At 30.6% G+C, this 21515-nt stretch overlaps 3 protein-coding genes across 4 annotated transcripts; 2 read left to right on the top strand and 1 right to left on the bottom strand.

Annotated features, from left to right (window-relative positions):
• Nucleotides 1–44: 44 nt before the first annotated feature.
• On the bottom strand, nt 45–2758 carry LOC112323220 (uncharacterized). 2 transcript variants are annotated; one of them, XM_024597714.2, is made up of 2 exons: nt 2542–2758; nt 45–576 (listed from the first exon to the last, which is right to left on the bottom strand). In XM_024597714.2, the coding sequence occupies exon 2, from the start codon at nt 562–564 to the stop codon at nt 358–360; it is 207 nt and encodes a 68-aa protein (XP_024453482.2). In that variant the 5' UTR covers nt 565–576; nt 2542–2758; the 3' UTR covers nt 45–357. The 2 variants fall into 2 exon arrangements, with proteins under 2 accessions (XP_024453482.2, XP_024453481.2); XM_024597713.2 differs by having other exon boundaries at nt 2572–2747.
• A 2890-nt stretch (nt 2759–5648) lies between these two features.
• On the top strand, nt 5649–8174 carry LOC18096815 (mediator of RNA polymerase II transcription subunit 9). Its single transcript, XM_024597053.2, has 6 exons — nt 5649–6024; nt 6118–6180; nt 6331–6411; nt 6756–6814; nt 6897–6978; nt 7960–8174. Exons 1-5 carry the CDS (start codon nt 5713–5715, stop codon nt 6952–6954), a joined length of 573 nt encoding a protein of 190 aa, XP_024452821.1. The 5' UTR covers nt 5649–5712; the 3' UTR covers nt 6955–6978; nt 7960–8174.
• A 4777-nt stretch (nt 8175–12951) lies between these two features.
• LOC112326949 (LOB domain-containing protein 20) lies at nt 12952–14510 on the top strand. The gene has a single exon (XM_024597604.2). It carries the CDS (start codon nt 13342–13344, stop codon nt 14440–14442), a length of 1101 nt encoding a protein of 366 aa, XP_024453372.1. The 5' UTR covers nt 12952–13341; the 3' UTR covers nt 14443–14510.
• The last annotated feature ends 7005 nt before the right edge of the window (nt 14511–21515 follow it).

The raw sequence follows: 21515 nt of genomic DNA, 5'->3' as shown, positions 1-21515 counted from the left end.
TTTCCCTTCTGATTCTATTATTCAGAGACAAGGACGAGAATCGCTAAGTACCAAACACTGCCTCTATCAAGCAGTGCGGTCATAATTTTATCAAGAAAACAACAAGCCATCATTTGAGTGGGACAGTGCCTTGCTTTTATACAACAATTTATCCCTAAAACTTGAAGGAAAATCAGCAAAATAATCAATGTTATCCGCAGTACCGGAAGCTTTCGATGTAAATCCACAATGTCTTTTCTTTTATTTCCTTGGCTTGAACATTCTCTCTAGATCAAGTTCAAACACGAGCCAAACTCCTCTCAACTTGCTACATACTAAAATTACCTGAGAACAAATGAACCCAAAACTGAAGATTAATCACTGTGAAGGTGAAGGTGAAGGTGAGGTATCATTTGAATCTTTTTTTGGTCCAGAAATAGCAGCAGTTGCAGCTGCTGTGACAGCTGCTGCAGCAGCCCCTAGCTTCACACCACCAGCAGCCTTCATTACACTTGCTACTTTCGCAAATATTGCTACACCCCCTACAAGTACAGCCCTCAAGGCAACTGTTGGTTTTACTGCCATTTCTTATGGGAACTGCAAAACACATTTATGTGAAATAATCAAAAGGTTGTCCCATCCATAAAAATAACAAGCAAATGCAGCAGCTTGTGGAAATTGAAGGTTGTGAGTATTCGAGCGAGGATCTAACACAATCATATAGAGATCTGCTTGCGTCAAACTAGTTTAGCATCTTAAAACAAAGATAACAAGAGATCTGACCATTAAATCAGACTCAAATTTTTCCAAATAATTCTACAAATAGTTTTCCTTTAGCAAGTCAATCCATCATTTATCGGACCGTTGGATATAGTTGTGTCAGATCCTCATGAATGCTCAGAACCTTCAATTTTCCACAAGCCTGCTTGTATCAAAATGCCAAATGAAATACCTAGCATATCAACCAAAATAACCAATAACAACTTATCAAAATAAATGAACCTTAGGCTATAAATAACAAGAACATCTTGACCCCACTAAAGCTGTTCTAATGCATGATTTTGCTGCCCCAATTCATAACATGTGGAGGCCCCAGTTCTTTCTTTCTTCATATCCTTTTTTGAATGTGAACAGAGTTTCTTCCTCGAACTTTAAGTACAGGTTTCAAAAGTTACAAAGAAAACCTCAAAATGAGAACACTCATATTATCAGCATGCGTGACTGCCTTTGCAGAATTAGTTAAATAGAGGGCAAAAATAAAAAGGAAAAATCAATGCATCCCTTTATATGTTCTTGTGGAGAAGATGAGAAATTTGTCTGAGAAATATTTTTCAGCAGCTTCTTTCTATTTCCTTCACAGAAATGGAAGTGATGTGTCCAGTAACTGACACAACACAAATCCCAGTCTAAACACCATTCTTAGTTCCCCTGCCCCTTGACTTTGAAAAGACAAGGCACACTAGGCTAATCACATAAATTGTCACCAAAAAGTTCTGAAGAAAGGCAAGAAGAAAAGGAAGGATAAGAGAACAAAAATTTTCATTGTAATAAACTTAGAATCTTTTACATAACTAATGCTGGAGATTTCGTGGGATAGCAAACAAAAATGAAGATTTCTTTCTATCCCATCATGATGTTGAAATATAACAACTACCTGATCAAAGGAAAAACTATCAAAGATTGATAAATTTCTCTGCAATTCCATTTTATTCTCACAAAGCAGGCAGTCTCCTTCAAATTACCTCATCAGTAAGCAAGCATAAACATGTCCTTCCTGAATACTAAAATAAACAACCCAACTCTTTGTGCCCGTTCTCATTTCTTCTATAAGAAGTAAAGCAATTTTGGAAATACAATCGCTGCTATCACTCATTTCAGTAAGCAAGCATAAACATATCCTTCCTGAATACTAAAATAAACAACCCAACTCTTTGTGCCCGTTCTCATTTCTTCTATAAGAATTACAGCAATTTTGGAAATACAATCGCTGCTATCACACATTTCATTCAGGCATCTACCCATTGACAAAGAACCCTAATAATTCAGACCTCAACGAAAATAGCAGACTGTCCATTTACATGACAGAAGTAGCCAGCACAAACGACTAAGACTAGTATTAAACAATACAGACACAGACCATAAGACACAAAACATTAAAGAGGTTGTGACTGAAACAATTATTTGCAAAAGCTTCAATGAAACAAACAACAATTTAAAAATATTCACAACACTCTTATCTCTTACATATGCCAACCACATCAATCATATGAATCTTAATACACTTTTCCTATCACAAAATCCTTTACACTTTGTGCTACCAAGCATTATCCAAAAGGGTGCTGATCAAAATAAAAAAGTTTGAACAAATTACAATAAGATCACAAAAACCCATAACATATTCACCCTCAATATCCAATACATGATTTCCCCATACATAGAAAAGAAAAGAAAAACACAAGCACAAAACAAAGGCAAGCAGGAAAGTAATTATTAAATCAGAAGTAAGAGATGGTTTATTAGGGTGAGAAAAAGAAAATGAGAGAGAAAGACAAACAGACACACATGATAATGAAAGTAGGCAGAGCAAGCAACCTTTCTTGTTCTTTCTTAGTTTCCTTTATCCTCGTATCTTGTTGTAGCTACAAATGTTGTCTTTCTTGTCTTGTTCTCTCCTGTGTTGTCTTAGAAGGGAGATGGGAGATGGGAGATGAGAGAAGCTACGTGCCCACTTCAAAACAACATGCCGTTTCTTGGCAGTTGTCTGGTTCTACTACCACCCAACGACGAGTCTTCTCTTGACAAAAACACGGTTTGCTTAGAATTGCAGTAAAAATTGTTTTTAAAAATAAAATATTTTTTATTTTTAAAATTTTATTTTTAACATCTTCGTATCAAAATAATTTAAAAATATAAAAACAAAATAAAAATTCAAAAATACAATTAAATATATACCACCAAATAGTAGAGACTAGATTGTTGGTGCATGTTGATGTGGGTTTTTAATATAAAAACATTATTCAAGTATTGATAATATATTTTTTAATAAAAAAATATTTTTAATCATAAACTTAAAATATGATGTATATTGGATGATATTATTTTTAAATATATATAGGACAACGTATTAAATGATATTTTTTTTAGATATTGAGATTAATATATTAAATCAAATTGCATTGACCTATCAAATCTATTACATGGGTGATTAGATCCTGGTAATAAATAAATCAAAATAAATTATAAAAGTCAATTATTAATCTCAAACCAATATTAAAAGATAAAATTAAAAAAAATATTAAATTAAAAAAGAACAAAAAAAGCTATTGAGTCAACTCGGGTTAACCTATTGAATCTGCACCTGGATCATGAGATCAGGTTAACTCCATAAAAAAAAAAAATATGAAACTCAGTTTCTAATCAACCTGGATCATAAGATTAGGATAACTCCATAGAAAGAAAATAAAAAAAAATATGAAGCTCAGTTTCCAACCAATCTATTATTGAGGGATGAAATAAAAAAAATCAATTAAAAAAAACTTAAGTCGACCTAGGCTAACAAGTTAAACCCGCGACCTGGATCATGAGACTAAAATAACTTTATAAAAATTAAATTACAAAAATTATAAAACTTCATTTCCAACAGATCTAATGTTAAAGGTTGAAATTGAAAAAAAAAAAAACTAAATTCATAAAACTAAGATAACTATATAGAAAACAAATTAAAAAAAAAATATCCCCAAATAACCTAATACCTAAAGATAAAATTGAAAAAAAAACTAAATAAAAGAAAAAAATTTAGTTGTTGGAGGGTGATATATATATTCAACTAAAAATAAACCCTAAAAAAATAAATATTGACAACCTTAGTTAACCTTCCAAACCCGTAACCCGGATTATAAAATTAGAATAACTCCATGTAAAGCAAATAAAAAAAAATACAAAGGCAGTTAAAAAAATACGCAATTTAAAAATGATCAAAAAAATAAATAGAGTCAACCCAAGTCAACCTGTCAAATATGTGATCTAATTCATGAGATCAGGATAATCTCATAGAAAATAAATTGAAAAAAATCATAAATTTTAATTTTCAACTAATTCAATGTTGAAAGATGAAGTTATAAAAAGATCAATTAGAAAAAATGATAAAAAAAAGATGCGAGTCAACTTAGATTAATCTATTAAACTTGTTGTCTGAGTCATAAGATCAAGATAAATTTATAAAAAGCAATTTAAAAAAATATAAAGTTTTATTTCCAACAAATTTAGTATTGAAGGTTGGAATTGAAAAACAAAATCCATGAAACAAATATATAACCCAAAAAAAATTAAAAAAAAGTTTAAAAGCATAATTTTACATTATAGCATAGTTTAAAATACAACTTAACACTAAATAATAAAATAATAAAATAAAAAAAAATAAGTTATTAAAGTGTTAAATTAAAAAAAATTACTCTTAATATTGTTAAACTTAGTCAATTTTACATTTTACAGATCAACTCAAGTTTTAAATTTAAATAAAAAAACAAATTTATTCTCATATATATATATATATATATATATATATATATATATATATATATATATATATCAAATAAACGTATAAAATTGGCTATTCACGGGAAAAAAAAAAAAACTGAATCAATGAAAATCTAATTGATTTTTTCTCTCATCTCTAAGAACACCATGCCTATTCTTCTTCTTCTTCTTCTTGTTCAATCTGTCTAGCAAGCCACCACCAAATTCCACCCAAAAAATCACTAGCCTCTATGGTGAACTTTTGACTTCATATACCTGAGCGAGAGTGGCAAGAATAACCACCACAGTGGCGTTATCCTCTCAATCTTGCCAAGAAATTCCACCCTTTTGGACCGCAAATTGTCGCTCTCTAAATGATATTTCCGACCAGTTCTTCATAGCACATCCTTTTGCTTTATCTTAATTAAACCACTTCCCGACTTGAATTCTCACCTTTTGTCGTCCTCTCTGCAAAAATCCCAATTTATCCAACAAAACACTATCGATTATTATAGAAAGTTGCACTAATTTATTTTGAATATCTAAATGTGACAACAAAGGATGTAAATTTTATTTATGATATTTTTTAAACTAGAAATTTTATTTATTGTAGATTATTTTGTTAATTAGGTGTAATAATTTTAATTTATATATTAGATTTATTATTTTTATTATTTTTTTCATGTTTGGACGTAATTAAATATTTGATTTTCAACTTAGATCCAAAGCTTATTAGGATATAAATTTAAACTATATTTTATTAAATTAACCTTTAATCAAATTCTGTAATTTAATCACAACCTTTAATTCTAAAGAAAATTTTGATTATTATTATTGTTTTAATTAAAATTCACAATGAATCATGAGCATGTACACAATAAATGTGTTATAGTAAAACCATTATCTCTTTTAATTTTTTTTTATAATTATAATTATTATATTAATTAAAAATTAAGTTTTGAATATAAAGATGTTATTTATTATTTAATAACAAAACTATGCATTTTTAAGGTATTTTGAATGTATTAATGATGATATTAATTGTCATCTCTAGATGGAGTTACCCCCGCCTATGACGAAACTACGTGTCGTTTATGGGGAGTTGACGTTCCACCAATACGAATCGACGAGTAGTTTCGTGAGCTTGGCTGCCTCCTCTTCTTTAAAGGAAAGTAGAATTAGAAGGGTTCAGCGTTTTAGAGAGCCAGAGAGAGAGCAATGGATCAATCATTCAGTGGAGGAGGGAGCTGGACAGTGATCCCAAGCGTTCCGACACACAGTGGCTCGCCTGCACACTCAAATCAAGACCAGTTTTACCTGTCTCCACAGCAGCAACAACCACAATTTACTCAGTTTCAGCAGCAGCAGCAGTTTAACCAACAGCAACAACAATTTCAACAGCAGCAGCAATATCAGCAACAACAGTCCCAGCAACAACGTTTTATTCAACAACAGCAACAGCAACAACCGCAAGTGCAGCAACAGAACCATCACCACCAATCATTGGCTTCACACTTTCATCTCTTACAGGTTACCAACTCAACCCTCTTAATCTATACATACACACATATATTGTGCTATACAAAATTAAGGGTTTTGTTTTGATTGTTTGTTTGTTTGCAGTTGGCGGAGAACTTAGCTGATGCTATTGAGAATGGAACTCGGGATCAGCATTCTGATGCTTTGGTTGGTTTGTTTCTTTTCTTTTTCAAAAAAGAAATAAAAAGAAGAAGAATCATTAACATGGGAATTTTCTTTTTGTTTATTGTGTTTTAGAATTGAGAAAAGAGATTACAAGTTCGATCTAAAATGGGTTCTTTTTGTTTCATTGGAAAGGTCAATGAATTGAACACTCACTTTGACAAGTGTCAGCAGCTGTTGAATTCCATTTCAAGCTCAATTAATGCTAAAGCCATGGTAATTATCTATTCTAAACCATTAATCTTTCTTCTTTTTTTGGGTTTATTTTCTCTAGAGTTTTGATGGTTTTATACTGTTGTATCTGATTGTTTATGTCGCGTTTGATCGTCTTTAGAATGTGGAACAAATGCAATGATTTAGAGTTGAGATGATAGAAGAAATATAGAAACCTTAGTGCATGGCTCGCATTATCATTGGCCTGATTCATGATGTATATATATTACCAAATTACCATGAAATTGCAATGCAAAACCAGTCATTTTAGGATGTTCATATTAAGCCTAATGGTTCGTCAAAGTTCCAATGTTTTGATTTTGTAATCTTTTTTATATTTTGTGCAGACAGTTGAGGGACAAAAGCGAAAGCTGGAGGAAAGTGAACAATTGCTAAATCAAAGGAGGTAAATATTCTCTAAAGAGTATTTCTTTGCTTTTGTTCTTGACTTGCTTGATACATGAAATTAATTTATATCTCAATATCAGGGAGCTAATTGGCAAGTATAGAAATTCTGTTGAAGAGCTTCTCAAGTCTGAGCCATGACTGCTTTTCCCCCTCGAGCACAGGGTAAGAAAATTACTTTAGAACTCAAACCCGACGAGTGTTTGTTAACAATCAAGTGAAAGCAAATTATTAAGCAAAAATAGGAAGCCACCTGTTGTTTTGGGTGGAAGTGGAACTCTTAATTGTTTTTTGGATTTTGCTTGAGCTGTGTGACTGATATGGGTAACAATGTTGCTGTTGATGTCTTTCGAAATTTACTTAATAGTTTTTTTTTTTATCAACTATCTGTTTTCCTTATTTTTTCACTCACTCCATATTTGTTACTTGAAAATACGATAAATAGTATTGACTTGAATTTACCTTTGGTTTTTCATCCGTGAATACAAAGTGAATCAAAACAAACTGGCTAGCTTTAGACGATTTCTCACAATTTAAGCCTACATAATAGTGCAAAGATATATCCGAGTTTGGAGCTCGTTAGAGATGTGAATTTGCACACCACCTGAAATTGGCACGCTGATTTGCAACAAGAAAGTTTTTGACGGTTCCTTGTTGCAAAAGAAAAGTTGATGATGAATCATCGTTTCAATTACTCTTAATTGCTTTTTATGTCATTTCTGGTTTCAAACTGCAAACAACTCAGTAACTCTTGCTCTAGGATTTTGTTGTTATTCCATCACTAGGCTCGACCATATATTTGAACTGTCCATGCATTATGTAGATCTATACAAAATGATCATCATTTGAATAGTTTGTGTTGTGAAAATCAAACCATCCACAAATCTTTTCTACTGAATGATACCAGGCAGATTTTTTTTTGACTGGACATAGCTGCTGGTGAATGTACTAACTTTGCATGCCTAGTTTTGTATCCTGCATACCATGTATGTCTCCCTTGATGCTCGTTTATATACGAAAAACAAAGCAGGACCAAGCATTGAAGAGTACAAAATGATAACAAAGAGGATGAAATATCTTTGTGCTTGATGTTTCAGAGACTTGAAATTGAATAGTTTTGGAATTCGCAATTTTGTTTTTTTGTAGGATGTTTCTACGGTTTTTCATCCATGAATACAAAGTGAATCAAAACAAATTGGCTATCGAGACCTGGGTTTTTTTTTTAAAATTCTAGATGTATTTATTTGTTCAACGAGTAGATTGCTATTCTCCTCTGCTTGACGCCAGCTACTGCCGATGACATCTTACTTCATTTGGGTGAGGAGACCTTCACTTTCTATACATCCTATGAAATTGCAAACTATGACATTAATTATTACAAAATCTCGCAAAAACTCTCCTCTCCAATGAGAACAAAAATAGGTTTCTGGGCAAGACAAGAAAGGAACCCCGCCCTTCACCAAGAGATGAGAGCTGAGAGCTGATTGCTGGACATGACTTGGTGAAGGGAATCTATCATTTTAATTATAGAAAAAATATATATATTCTGCCTTAGACCGAGATAATGGGTTCTGTCTAGTGCCTTTTGGTTGGGGTCCGGCCCTGGGTCGGGTCGGGTTAGATTTTTTTTTCTCGAAGACAGTCAACGTGTCAGCCAATGGAAAAAATCCACCTTTTACCCCCTCCCCTCTCTCAAAAGGACAACCCAGGTCTCGATAGCAAGGCGGCTGTGAACCGAATGTCTTCTCAAATTGATCTAAAGTTTTGTTTGGTATTCCGTTCTAAATAGAATAAGGGTAAAATTTGAAAAAAAAAAATTAAATTAATTTTTTTTGGACTGATTTTTAAAAAATAAAAAAATTAATTTTAATGTGGTCAGCCAATACAAGATCATTTCTATAATGAGGTTCCTAGGCGCTTTTTTTTTCTCTCTCAACCAAACACAAAACGAGATAATATGGTTTTTTTTTTTCATGTCCATTGCTCAAAAAATAATTGTTATTATTTGTTTTTAAAATTTTTGAAATGATAAAATAACTAAATTACCTCTAAAGTTAAAAACATTTAAAGTTGTTAACTGATGATGTTTTTATTTGTTTTTAAATTTTTCATTAAATTCTAATTTTTCATAAATTATTTTTTCCAATTCGATTCTTATTCTTTTAATTTATAATTTTTTTCTTGACTTTTTTGTAAAATTTTTATTGATTTTTAATTTCATTTTTCAATCCAAGTTTATAGTGTATTTTTTTTATTTAGTACTCATTCTTTTAAATTTTTTTCTTTTTTTAAAGTTATTTTTGTTAGAAAATAATATAAATCATATCTTAGGATCTCACCTAACAGCTTAAGCTATTGGGTTGAGATAGTTCTTTGACATGGTATCAGAGCCTTAATGACCAAGCAGTCACGAGTTCGAATCTCACTATCCTTATTTATTTGATAAAAATTAAGCACAAGGTAATGTGAATCTGTACAAGTTTCAAGCTCAGAACTTGAGGAGATATGTTAGATAATAATATAAATCATATCCTGAGACTTCACCTAACAACTTAAACTATTGGGTTAAAATGGTTCTTAGACAATTTTTTTTTTCAATTTAACCCTTTTTTTAAAGATTGGTTTTGTGGTTTTCTTCAATTCTTTTTTTTTTCTATCGGGTTATTTCAATTTCATAACCTAGGCCACAAGTTTTGTGAGTTAACCAGGGTTGACTTGCCTTTTATTACCTAAGTTACATGTCTATCATGCTACCTTACTCGGACTGAGTTTTTTTGTCTCTTTTTTTTTGTTCATTTTTGTATTGTTAGTTTTTTTTTTCCTTCAAATTATCGTGATTTGTTTTTAAAAAATGTTTATTTACTATCATTGTCTATTTTTTTATTGTCCAATTAAAATAAAACCAATTGATTAAATCAGGGCTACAACCTGAATCGTTTTTTTTTTCTTATTTCTTGAAATGCACTTCTGACACCTCAATTGTCATTGCTTTTTTTATTATTATTATTTTTTTCTTGTAATTTTGGTTTTTTTTACACCTTTTTTTAATATTTTTTTAAAAATATTTTTTTTTAATTTATGTTTCAATTAATATCTTCCTGTATGATTTTTTATTTTTCTTATTTAGCCTTTTTGAAATATAATTTTTTTAAATCAATTTTGTATATATTTAATTTTTGAAGATATTGTTTCGATTCATCAATAATTTTTTTTTATGTTTTATATGGATAAAATATATTTTTTAAAATAGAAAAAAAAAATATTTCTAATATGTGTAGTCTTGCATAACCTTTCTTTCTTTTCTTATTTTCAATGAATTCCATGTATGTGTCTATCTCGATTATCATTTGCTTGAATAAAAAATTAATTTTAATAAACAAAATCAGTAAACACAACTAAGTAAATATCTCATGTTGTGATATAAAATATTTTGATCCACATCTGTTTCTTGATTTTTCCAGTTTTGTTGTTAATTATTATTTTATTTATTTATTTACATAAATAGTTCTTGATTTATTTAATTAAATACTTGTATAAGCTTATTAATCTACACTTAGAATTTTTTCATGTAAGAAAATGTATCGGAAAAGCCTGCATATCTAATTTTCTATTTTTAGAAAAAAAAAATATACGACTTGCAACAAAGTATGAATTAAAAAGCTATTATAAAATACTAAAAGGTGTGGGGAAATTATTGTCCCTCATGCCACTGTAGCCCTTATCACAATTCACTATGGCTTTCATAATGAATTATTCTTCTTCCCAAAACTTTTTTTTATTTCTCCCTTAAGTGCATGGCGAGGGGAAATTTATTTTCATTATTTTGAGGTGCATGGTTTGAGAGAAGAAAGAGAAAATTGTTGGATTTCAGTGATACATAGAAAAAATTATTGTTGACACTGATTGCGGCAATCAAAATAGTCAATTTTAGTGTCTATAAGTTCTATTTGGTGAGATGAGTTCCACTTTGTTTTTAGACATTGGATTCTAAATCCACCAACTAAAAATAAACTCAAGTGATTTCATGACCTGAATTGTAAACTTGGCGGGTTAGGTCGCAAATCCCAAATTAATCAAATATATTATCATCTCAAATTCTTAAAAAAAAAGATGTGATACTGAATTTTTTTAGGCATTTAGTTTATTTGAATTGATCTTTATGATATGTTTTATTTTGGTTTCTATAGAATTAATTGGTTTTGATTTGTTTTTTATAGAATTTTTTTATTTTAATTTTTTTTAAAATACAAATCACATTATTATTGGTCCAGGTTTAATAATATTATATAAAAAAAATCCAGTAATCTTGGAACTGTTTTTTATACTTAAAAAAATAATTCGATCCATGGCATGCGCATGTCAATGAACTAATAATAGCTATGATCTAGGTTTTTTTTTTTTTTAATAATATTTTACTCTTAAAAGTGATTGAGATATTTTATTTTAATGTCAAAGGCATCATCAGCAACATCGATCCTCTACTGAAATTCTCTACAACCAAAAACGAAGTTACTCATTGAAAGAATGCATGGATGGTGCTCTTCCAGCTCCTTCAAGCTTGAAAGTAACTGCAATTTATGGCGCTGTGGTTCAAACTAAGGACTAGAAAACGCAGAAATGACCCAAAAAGGAAGCCAGAAAACATGAGACGACGGTGAAATGCTGTTCATCAAAATTTTAAACCAAAGAAAAATAAAATCAGCTCTTGAATTTGCTGATGAGTCCAATAGCCCCATGGAAAAGTAGAAGGTGAGTACAAAATTATCAACCACGAAGAAGGTAAAGTCATCACAATGACAGCAACTTAAATCGACTAATTGACCCACTTGAACCGACTAAAACATTCTGGGTTTCTAAGTAAAAGAACCATAGGAACCATCTAGGTGGTGGTCCAGTGGTAAGAACTTGGGACTAAGAGATTTGCTCCCTCTGTGGTCTCAGGTTCGAGCCCTGTGGTTGCTCATATGATGGCCACTAGAGGTTTACATGGTCGTTAACTTCAGGGCCCGTGTGATTAGTCGAGGTACGCTCAAGCTGGGCCGAACACCCACGTTAATCTAAAAAAAAAGGGTAAAAGAACCATAGGGATTGATTTTCCTGGCAACATTCTAGTCTAATCTGGTCAAATGCACTAGCAGAGCCTGATCTTTTTTCATCTCTTCTGATTTTGCATTTTTATTGATAAAAAATATGTTTTTTTTTAATAATTTTTAAATTTATTTGTCCATTTCCTTATGATTTTTATTTTATTTTACTTTAGCTTTTTTTAAATAGTGAGAGCAACTTTAACCGACTAAAACATTCTGGTTTCTAAGTAAAAATACTATAAGGATTGATTTTCCGGATACCATTCTAATCTAATTTGGTCAAATACACATGATGTATTTGTCTGGGTTTTTTTTTAAAAAATATTTGAACATATTTTTTTTTTAAATAAAGACCCGCACGTATGGACTCGGCTTGCTAGGCTCAATAGAGCTTGATTTTGTTTTTCTCTTTTTATTTTGCATTTTTTATTGATAAAAAAATATGTTTTTTTTTAAATAATTTTTAAATTTATTTGTCCATTTCCTTATGATTTTTTTATTTTACTTATTTAGTCTTTTTTAAATAGTAATTGTTTTTTAATTAATTTATATGTATTTAGTTTTTGAAGAGATTATTCTGATTTATCTATTATTTTTTTATATTTTATATAGATTAATTTTATTTTTAAAAATAAAAAATATTTATTTTTGGATAATGTTTCTAATATGTGCAGCCTCGTATAATATTTTTCCTTTTTATTTTATTCAATTAATTTTATCTGGAGTCTATTTTTTTTATCATTTTGTTGATAAAAAACTAATTTTAATAAATAAATTTATTAAATACTATTAGGTAAATAGCCTGTATTACTAGATTAAATATCTTAATTTATATTTGTTTTTTATTTTTTTTGTAGTGTTGTTAACTATTTTTTTTCATTTATTTACATAAATAATTCCCAATTTATATATATATATATAAATTTTTGATTTACACTTGAAATTTTTTTATATAAAAAATAAAAAGACAGCATATTCAAAAAAAACTTTTGTTGAATTTTTTCCGATGCCTCGAGTGGCCGCATTGGTGGTTTGAAGTAGTTACTGCAAACAAAGCAGAAGTTTACCTTTTAAAAACAAATGCAACATCTTCCAAAAGTAAAAACAATTGCAAACTGTCAGGCATTGATGGCATCCAAGTTAAGGGGCATGCACTGCTGTGTTTAAAGAAGTAATTAGAAAGTCCTAATTAAAATCTTAGGAAAACTTAACTAATTTAATCTGTATTAATTAGCAAGATCATCATTTTGACTGCGATTGTTCTGACCCTGTAAAGCATTCTAAATACAGATAGAAACTCTATTTTTGGCTTTAGCTTGAACACCACACATTGATTTTGAACACCTAACTAAATTTGACTGTGTCTCTAGTATTTTCTCGCCCCTGCCCAAGAATAGTCTCTACTGTACTCCCTGATCATGTATCATAATCAAGTGAATAAATGATCTGTCTCTCTCTGGGTTGTCATATATCATCATCATCATATGTGTTTGTTTCTCGTCTTGTTTTTCTCTCCGTCCTCCAAGAAAGGGATCCTTGGTTTGTTGGCAGGGAGAAAAGAAAGGATCTAAAAGCAGCAGCAGAGCGAAAAAGAAGAGAGAAACCATTTCTAAATAAGAAAACAGCACCAGCCCCGCCGGCAACGCATCCGAATTCTCTCGTCATCTCTAAAACAACAATAGCAAACAGCAAAAATATGAGCAATATTTCAAGGACTGGTAACAGCACCACCCAGGCTTGTGCAGCTTGCAAATACCAACGCAGGAAGTGCGCTCCTGACTGCATTCTCGCCCCTTATTTCCCTCACAATCGCCAGAGACAATTCCTCAATGCCCATAAATTGTTTGGTGTTAGCAACATTAGCAAGATCATCAAGAACCTTAACCCTCCCGAGAAGGACGAAGCCATGCGTACCATCATCTTTCAATCAGATGTCCGTGCAAATGATCCCGTCGGAGGATGTTATCGAATGATTCGAGAACTCCAACGTCAAATTGAATACACTAGGGCTGAACTTGATTTTGTTCTTCATCACCTTGCTATATATCGTGCCCAGGCTGCAGCCCAACAGCAGACTCAATTGATTCAAGCACAAGCAGCAGCAGCTGCCGCTGCCGCAGCCCCTGATCATCAGACCGATCATGACTGCCAAAGTATCATTATTACAGATACTTTCGACATGTACGATCCAGTCATGCAATATCATGATCAATACCCACAAGAACATCAAGATCAACAAGAATTTGTTATTCATAATCCAGATAACAATCAACTACATTTACAAGATCAAGATCCTGCAAATGCATGGGCCACCGCGGCCAACGTGCAGGATATTTCTAACTTGTCGATATCATCATCGCCTAATTACTTAGATGATCAGCTTAAGCAAACTTATAACGGTGATGATCACTGTAGTACGCAAGATGATAATTTGAAGCCGATTCTTGATGTAAACGACGACGTCAACTTTGAGCCTGATGATCAAGATCAGGTAGTAGATATGAGGTTTGTGCCATCCACGCAGTTACTTATGTCATCGTAGATTAATTAATAATGTAACCATATATCATGAACGATTAATTCAAATATTCTTGTTAATTTTTAAGCTTAGAGAGATGACTCATGCAGCTGCAACAAGCAGAAATTTAGATTAATTAAGTGCTTTATTTTGCATGCATGCATGCTTTGATTTCTGAGTTTGTACCTTTGCATGAATTATTACAGTTCATCTTGTTCTGTCAGGGATGGTCTAATTAATATAATAAAATATGATATTAAAAAAACTCCAAGAACACACATTAAACATGGAATTAATGAAATCTACAAGTGAGTCTCACTTACTAAGACTATGATCAACGACTAATGTGTATTTTTAAAGTTTTTTAATTTCTTAACATATTATCTTGATGTTTAACATTACTCAGTACAAGTACGAAGAGATGACTAGAGATCATTAGTTAATTGTTGTCCTGGATGCCATTCTTGATCAATTATGTAAACAGAAGATATAATCAGATTAACGTGCTTTCAAATGTATATGAATTTGTTCCTTAATTACCTACAATATTTAGTAATTAACTTAGCTAGCTCGAGGAAACAGAAGGACATCATCATTCATTGTCAATGTGGGAATGATCTATACGTCAAAGATGTATCCTATAATCAATATTTATGTGTCTTTCCATGTAAAGTATTTGTGCATATTTTTCAAAGATAAAAGGTCTAAACTTGATGTGAATACCAAGCAATGCATCTTTTTCTTGGGTTATTTAAAATACATGAATGTAGCAAAAACATTATTTTTTAGATTTATGGGGAGTTGCGTGGATCCTTTTAGATAATATAAGATTGTTTAGGGTTAATTTGTGCAAATATTATATGAAGAAAGTATGATCAACTCTTCAAGATTAGATTGTTGTAAATCATACAAGTCATTCAATTATACGGTTTCTAAAAGTAATCCACATGAATTACTAAATAAAAAATCTCCTATATCTTTTTAGAAGAGAGAGATTATTAGGCTTTGAGTGCTAACTCTTTCATTTTTCTTTTCTCTAGTCTTAAATCCACTATAAGTTATTGTTGTAGTGCATAAGAATATGAGGTGTAACATTTTATTTATAGAGAAAACTTGATATCCCTATCAATGAAAAATATATCACTTTGCCCCTTGAAAAATGTCACATATTTTATTTTAGGATAGTTGTTAGAAATTTATGCAATCAAGTTCTTATATGATTTTTCTCGATCTAGAAATGTAATTCCTTGTATTAGTTACACTCCGATCCTTAATTTCTAAAATTTATTTACAATCAAGTCATACTTGATTAATTATCCGAGTTTAATTTCTTATCAATGATTATTAATGTGTGTAACTCATTAGGTTTCTATTTTATTGGCTCAAATATCAACTATAATTCTAAATAAAATAGGATTAGACTAGCCAACTTATTACACTATACTGCAAGTAAGATTATAAGTTAATTTTTAATGCAAAAAAAGAATGGCCAAGCACGACATCATGAAAAAAATTAATTGTTAATTTTTAATGCAAATGAATCTTGACTGAACTTTAAGAACCAAAATAATAATCATGAAGGGCTTTAAAAAAGTGTTTACTAATATTATAAGAAAATGATATAGCTTTATTTGAAAAAAAGTTAAAACTAAATTGTATTAAATGGAATAACATCCTAAATATAATTTAAATTACTTTATTATAATTAATTTAATAAAAATTAAAATAAATAATAAATGAGTTTTTAAAAGAGTCAGACACTTGAGTTTGGATGGTTCAACGTGACCTGACAAGTTAAAAAGAGGTCGAGCACATGTGGGCTTGTAAGTGAGGCCCGAGTGCTTGGCCTTCTCTCATTTTTTGTTTTGTTTGATAGGAAAAATAACGTGTTATCTACCCAATTATTATTTTTTAATAAAGCAGATGACACATTATCTATAGTGGCAAACAATATGTTGTATGCTTGTACAGATTCCAACCACATCAGGTGGCTAGAAAGTCTAGTTCTGATTTATTTGACAAAAAAATAAATCATTTTCAACCTTTTTTCACCTTAAAACACTTGAAAACACCCAACATACCTTAAAAAACCCACTTCTAGTCTTAAAAGAACATTTAATCGATCAAAAAATGAAAACATTAACTCGAATAAAAAACTCTTGAGTCCTAATCTATGTTTTCGGACAAGATGAATTATTAAAATCACATAAATAAAACTTTTCTTGTCAAATGAAATCCATTAACATCAAGATTAATTTTTTGTTGCTAAAAAATGGTCAAGTGAGCTTTGTTTGTCCTCCCTCAAACTTAGGGATTGAAATGTGAATAAAATAAAGTTCTGAAGGAAAACTAAAATCCTAATCTAAAGGAGCAAAAAAAAAAAAGTTAATGGAAAATAAGTGGACTAAAACATGTTTTATTACGTGAATATGAGATTAGCTATAGAGGTCTTTATGGTTGTTGGTTTGGTGCTTTTCTTTTAATTATGTCTTTATGCTACAAATTCTAGAAAAAACTAAATTGTGCGGATAAAATATTGTAAATGTTGAGAGAAATCACTGTGGACTTAAACAATGTTTTCTATCATTTACAACTCTAGAAACTAACAGCATGTTTAGAATTATCTGAATTTAATTTAATTTAGAGATTTTAATGAAATATCATGTTTGAAACCCTCTTGAGTGTTAAGACTTGAATTCCAAATGGAATTCAATTTATCATTATCTGAAACTACCTAATCATTTTAAATTTAAACAATGCTAACTATATATCTAAATATCTTTAACACCTCCTCTCAAGCTTTGCATTGTTGGGCAAAATGTGAAGCTCGTCTTTGAGAAGAAAACATCTAACACTTGCAAATGGCTTTATAAATATATCTACAAGCTTATCTTTACTAAAAATATACTAGACTTTAATGTTGTCATTTGCTATCCGCTCTCAAATAAAACCTTCCCTTAAAAACTAGATTACAAGATAAGTAAGTGGCACCAACATTGTTACACCATAAGTTAATAGGGCTATCAATAGGGCGACCAAGTTCTATCATTAATGATCGTAGCCAAATGAAAGAAGTGACATTAGCAACAACCTTGTATTCTGCTTTAATGGATGATCTAGACATTATTGGTTGTTTCTTAGCTGGCCAGGAAATCTAGCTCTTGCTTAAAAACATTGCATAACCGTCTTTACTTTGTCTATCATCATGTGTACTTGTCCAATCCGTATAAAAAAGAAGAGCTTACAACTATATTGTTGATGAAGGAAAAAAGAAAAGGCCTTGGTTAACAATTTCTTTAAAATACCGTAAGACTCTCTTATAACTTTGTCAATGTGTAGTGGTAGGATTAGACATATATTTACATAGCTTGTTGACAACGTAGGCTATGTCTGGTCTTGTCAAGCAAGCATATTGTAAAGAACCAATAACTTGACGATACAAGTGTGGGTCATCCATTGGATCGCCATCCGAGATTTTAAGTTGCAAAGTATCGGGAAGAGGAGTTTTTACAGGCTTAGCACCATTCATCTGACTTTTAGCCAACAAATCTTGAAGATATTTGTGTTATGAAAGTAGAATACAAGACATCTAGACCATGTTTATAAATAAACAAGGAGGAATCAATGTGAGAGCCTTGAAAACTAGCAATAAGCAAAAAAAAACTTGGCCATTAGAACCATGCTCATGGAGCCTATTTCAAGCCATTTATATACTTTTATAATTTGCATGCATATTAAAGGCATTTATAATCAATAAAGCCTTATAGTTGTGCCATATATACCTCTTTTCGAGATTGCCATTAAAAAAGTCATTGTAGAAGTCTAATTATCATAATTCCCAACCTTTAGAAACTGCAAGAGCTATAATGTTTCTAATCATAATAGCCTTAATAACTCGGATGAAGGTAGCTAAGTAGGCGATTCCCTCTTATTATGTATAACCCTTTGCCACTAATCTCACTTTGCATCTTTCCATTAACCCATCTGCCTTATGTTTGAGTTTGAACACTCATTTATTACCTATAACATTAGCATTGGGTGGTTTTGGTATTCACGTGCCATGAGAAATCAATGTTGTCAGTTCAGCTGTCATAACAACACGTCATTTTGGTTGTTACATTGCCTTAATATAACAATTTAGTTCTTTTAGCATATGAGACTTAACACTGGTGCTAGCAAGAAAAACTTATTTCTTTTTGGGATTTGGCCTCGAAGTCACGGGGTAAGTTATCACCAATTTATCAGTTAGAGGAGGAAGTTGTGATGATGACTGAGGAGAAGTTGTTGTATGAGCTTCCATAGGAATTATCACTAGATTGTCGGTCTCTGCTATAATGAAAATTTCTGACCTGTCTACACTATTAGGTGCTTGAATATGGTCAGGAAGACCAAGGTTTGTAAGAGCTTAAATGTTGGTAGTAAGTGTAGGTGGTGAAGGTGAATAATATATACTTGAAGACAAAATGGATGCATTTGAGATTGGATTCAAAAGAGTCAGTCATAGTGTGATGGCAATCTATTCTTAGGATGGGTGGCCAAGAATTGAGTTATGTAAACCATCTTTTAATTTATACATAAAACAACTTTCATCAAACTTGAAATATCTATAGGTATAAATCTTATTTGTATCCAAATCTAAACACAAATAAATAAGGTAAGTAAGTGAATAGCCTAACAAAACACAATGTCTACTTCTATAAGCAAACTTGTAGGTATTATATGGTCTTAACATAGGATAGACAATACAATCAAAAAGTCTTAAGAGATTTATAATCAAGTGAACTCTTAAATAATTTCTCAAAAGGGCTAGCATTATTCAACACAATGGAAGTCATTCTATTAATCAAATAACATATTGTTGTAAAAGCATATGACCAAAACCAAAAAGGAACATTAGCATGAGCAAACAAGGTGAGATCAGTATCAATTAAATGCCTATTTTTTTTTTCCGAGACTCCATTTTGTTCATGTGTACAAGTGCATGCAATTCAATGTTGAATACCATAATGTTATAAATACTTGTGTACAGTTTTGTACTCTCTACCCTAGTGTGATTGTAAGGTCTTTAACTTTCTACCAAACTGCCTTTATGTTAGTTTAATATGCCCTGTAGCCAATTGGTTGGTTACGCATGATATTATTATATACATGTAAATACATATTTATTATTAATAAAGGATTAATTTATCATTAATATTTAAATAATATTAGATTAATGAATCTAATATTTGATTTATGAATCTAGAGTAAAGATAAAGTCCAATGAAAAAAAATAATTTGCAAGGGAAATTATAAAGTTGTTATAATTATGGAATTTCTATTGCATCAAAGCATTGTTCCTAAAATGTTCTTAGTCGATGCACTCTTAAATACTGGATATTTATTAGAGTCGTAGAGACTGGTATATATTATGTTCTTTTCTTTATGAAAGAAAATAATTGTTCTTATAAGTTGAGGTATAAAGGTTACCTAGAACTAATATATAAGTGCTTGTTATAAGACATGTACACTGAAATGACCCGTATGAGAATTCTATATGGAGAGATAACCTATGTGTATGGAAACGCTCACGTGACGGCTGTGTAAGTGATCCTTAAACTTGAGATTACTAAGTTATCTTATACAAAGAATGTTATGCTTTGATCCTGTTACATGTTATCTTAATTAAGGTAACGAAGAGGCAAACATTGGATATAACATGAACTATATGAAGGTACTTAAGTGATCAAGAGAGGATTCATCACACTAGGTAAATTAGAGAAAATGTTCCATCTATTATCAAATAGTATTGACTGAGAAATCATTGGTCAAGGTGGAATGAGATTTGAAAAGAGTTTCAATTCTTATTCAAATGATCAATGACATTATGTAGAGAACAAATATGATTTAACATGGTAGTATAATTCATACTTTAATGTTAAATCAAAATATTATTGATGAAAGGATATTAATTACACTAAGAAACAGATCACTGAAAGGCTAAGTCAAACCACAAATGACATTTCTAATATTTGGGGGATTATGACACGTTGATAGACGATGCACTTGATGTTCAAATATAAATTGATCAATTGTTAAATTGTTAATAAATTAAATTATTTAATTAGAATTAGAATTTGTATTTGGATTAATATATTAGGAACTTAATAGGTCACATACATTAAGAACCATTAGTTAGAAATCAAACTAGGATGATTTAATTAAGTTATGACTTGATTAAAATATATTTTAGAAATTAAGGACACAATATAATTAATACAGGGATTATATTTCTAGACCTAGAAAAATCAAGGACTTGATTGAGTTAATTTCAAAATTTTTCTTGAATTAATATATGGATATTTTTCAAGGGAAAAATTGATATTTTGTTAATTTATAGGGTTTTTCATATTTCTCTATAAATAGTAAGGTATGCCTTTTATTTTTTGTGTGGTTATTTGTTAGACAGAAAAATTAAGTCACAAAATAAAGAGCTAGCACTTTAAGCATAACAATCTTCTCTCCTAAATAGAGACTTAAGAGATTTTTCACTAGTGGTTCTTATGAAATATCATTGGAGGCCGAACAATTGAACGACACATGGTTTGTGATAATCCTGCTGTTAAAGAATTATTCAAAGCCGAAAAAGATCAGATTTTCAGGTAATAAATCCTTAAACAACTCTAGATCTGTCTAATAGGATTCTAAGGAATCTTGAATAATTTTGTTTTATTGTTTCCGTTGTGTGTATGATATTCAAGAAACTCACCACTTTCTAACATTAAAGCAAACATCTGATAAACATCACTCTTTATCTGAATAGGATAAAGCTATAAAAATCTTAAAAAATCATCAATAAAAAACCATAAAATAAACTTTATTAAAAAAATAAACAGGAGTTGATTCCTAAATATCAGAATGCAATAGGTATAATAGTTTTATTGTAATGGAACCTGTACTAGATAGGGTAGACCTACTCATCTTCCCTAATCAACAAGAACTACATAACTGCCACCAACATAAGGTAAATGAAACTTCATAATAACAAATAAAAGTGATGAATAATTTAAGTGTCTTAATCTCACATGTCAATCCTCCATATTTACCTGTTCTACAAC

The sequence above is a fragment of the Populus trichocarpa genome, chromosome 3 (genome assembly GCF_000002775.5).
Source record: "Populus trichocarpa isolate Nisqually-1 chromosome 3, P.trichocarpa_v4.1, whole genome shotgun sequence".
NCBI classification, from domain to species: domain Eukaryota; kingdom Viridiplantae; phylum Streptophyta; class Magnoliopsida; order Malpighiales; family Salicaceae; genus Populus; species Populus trichocarpa.
This window is presented reverse-complemented; position numbering and strand designations above follow the sequence as displayed.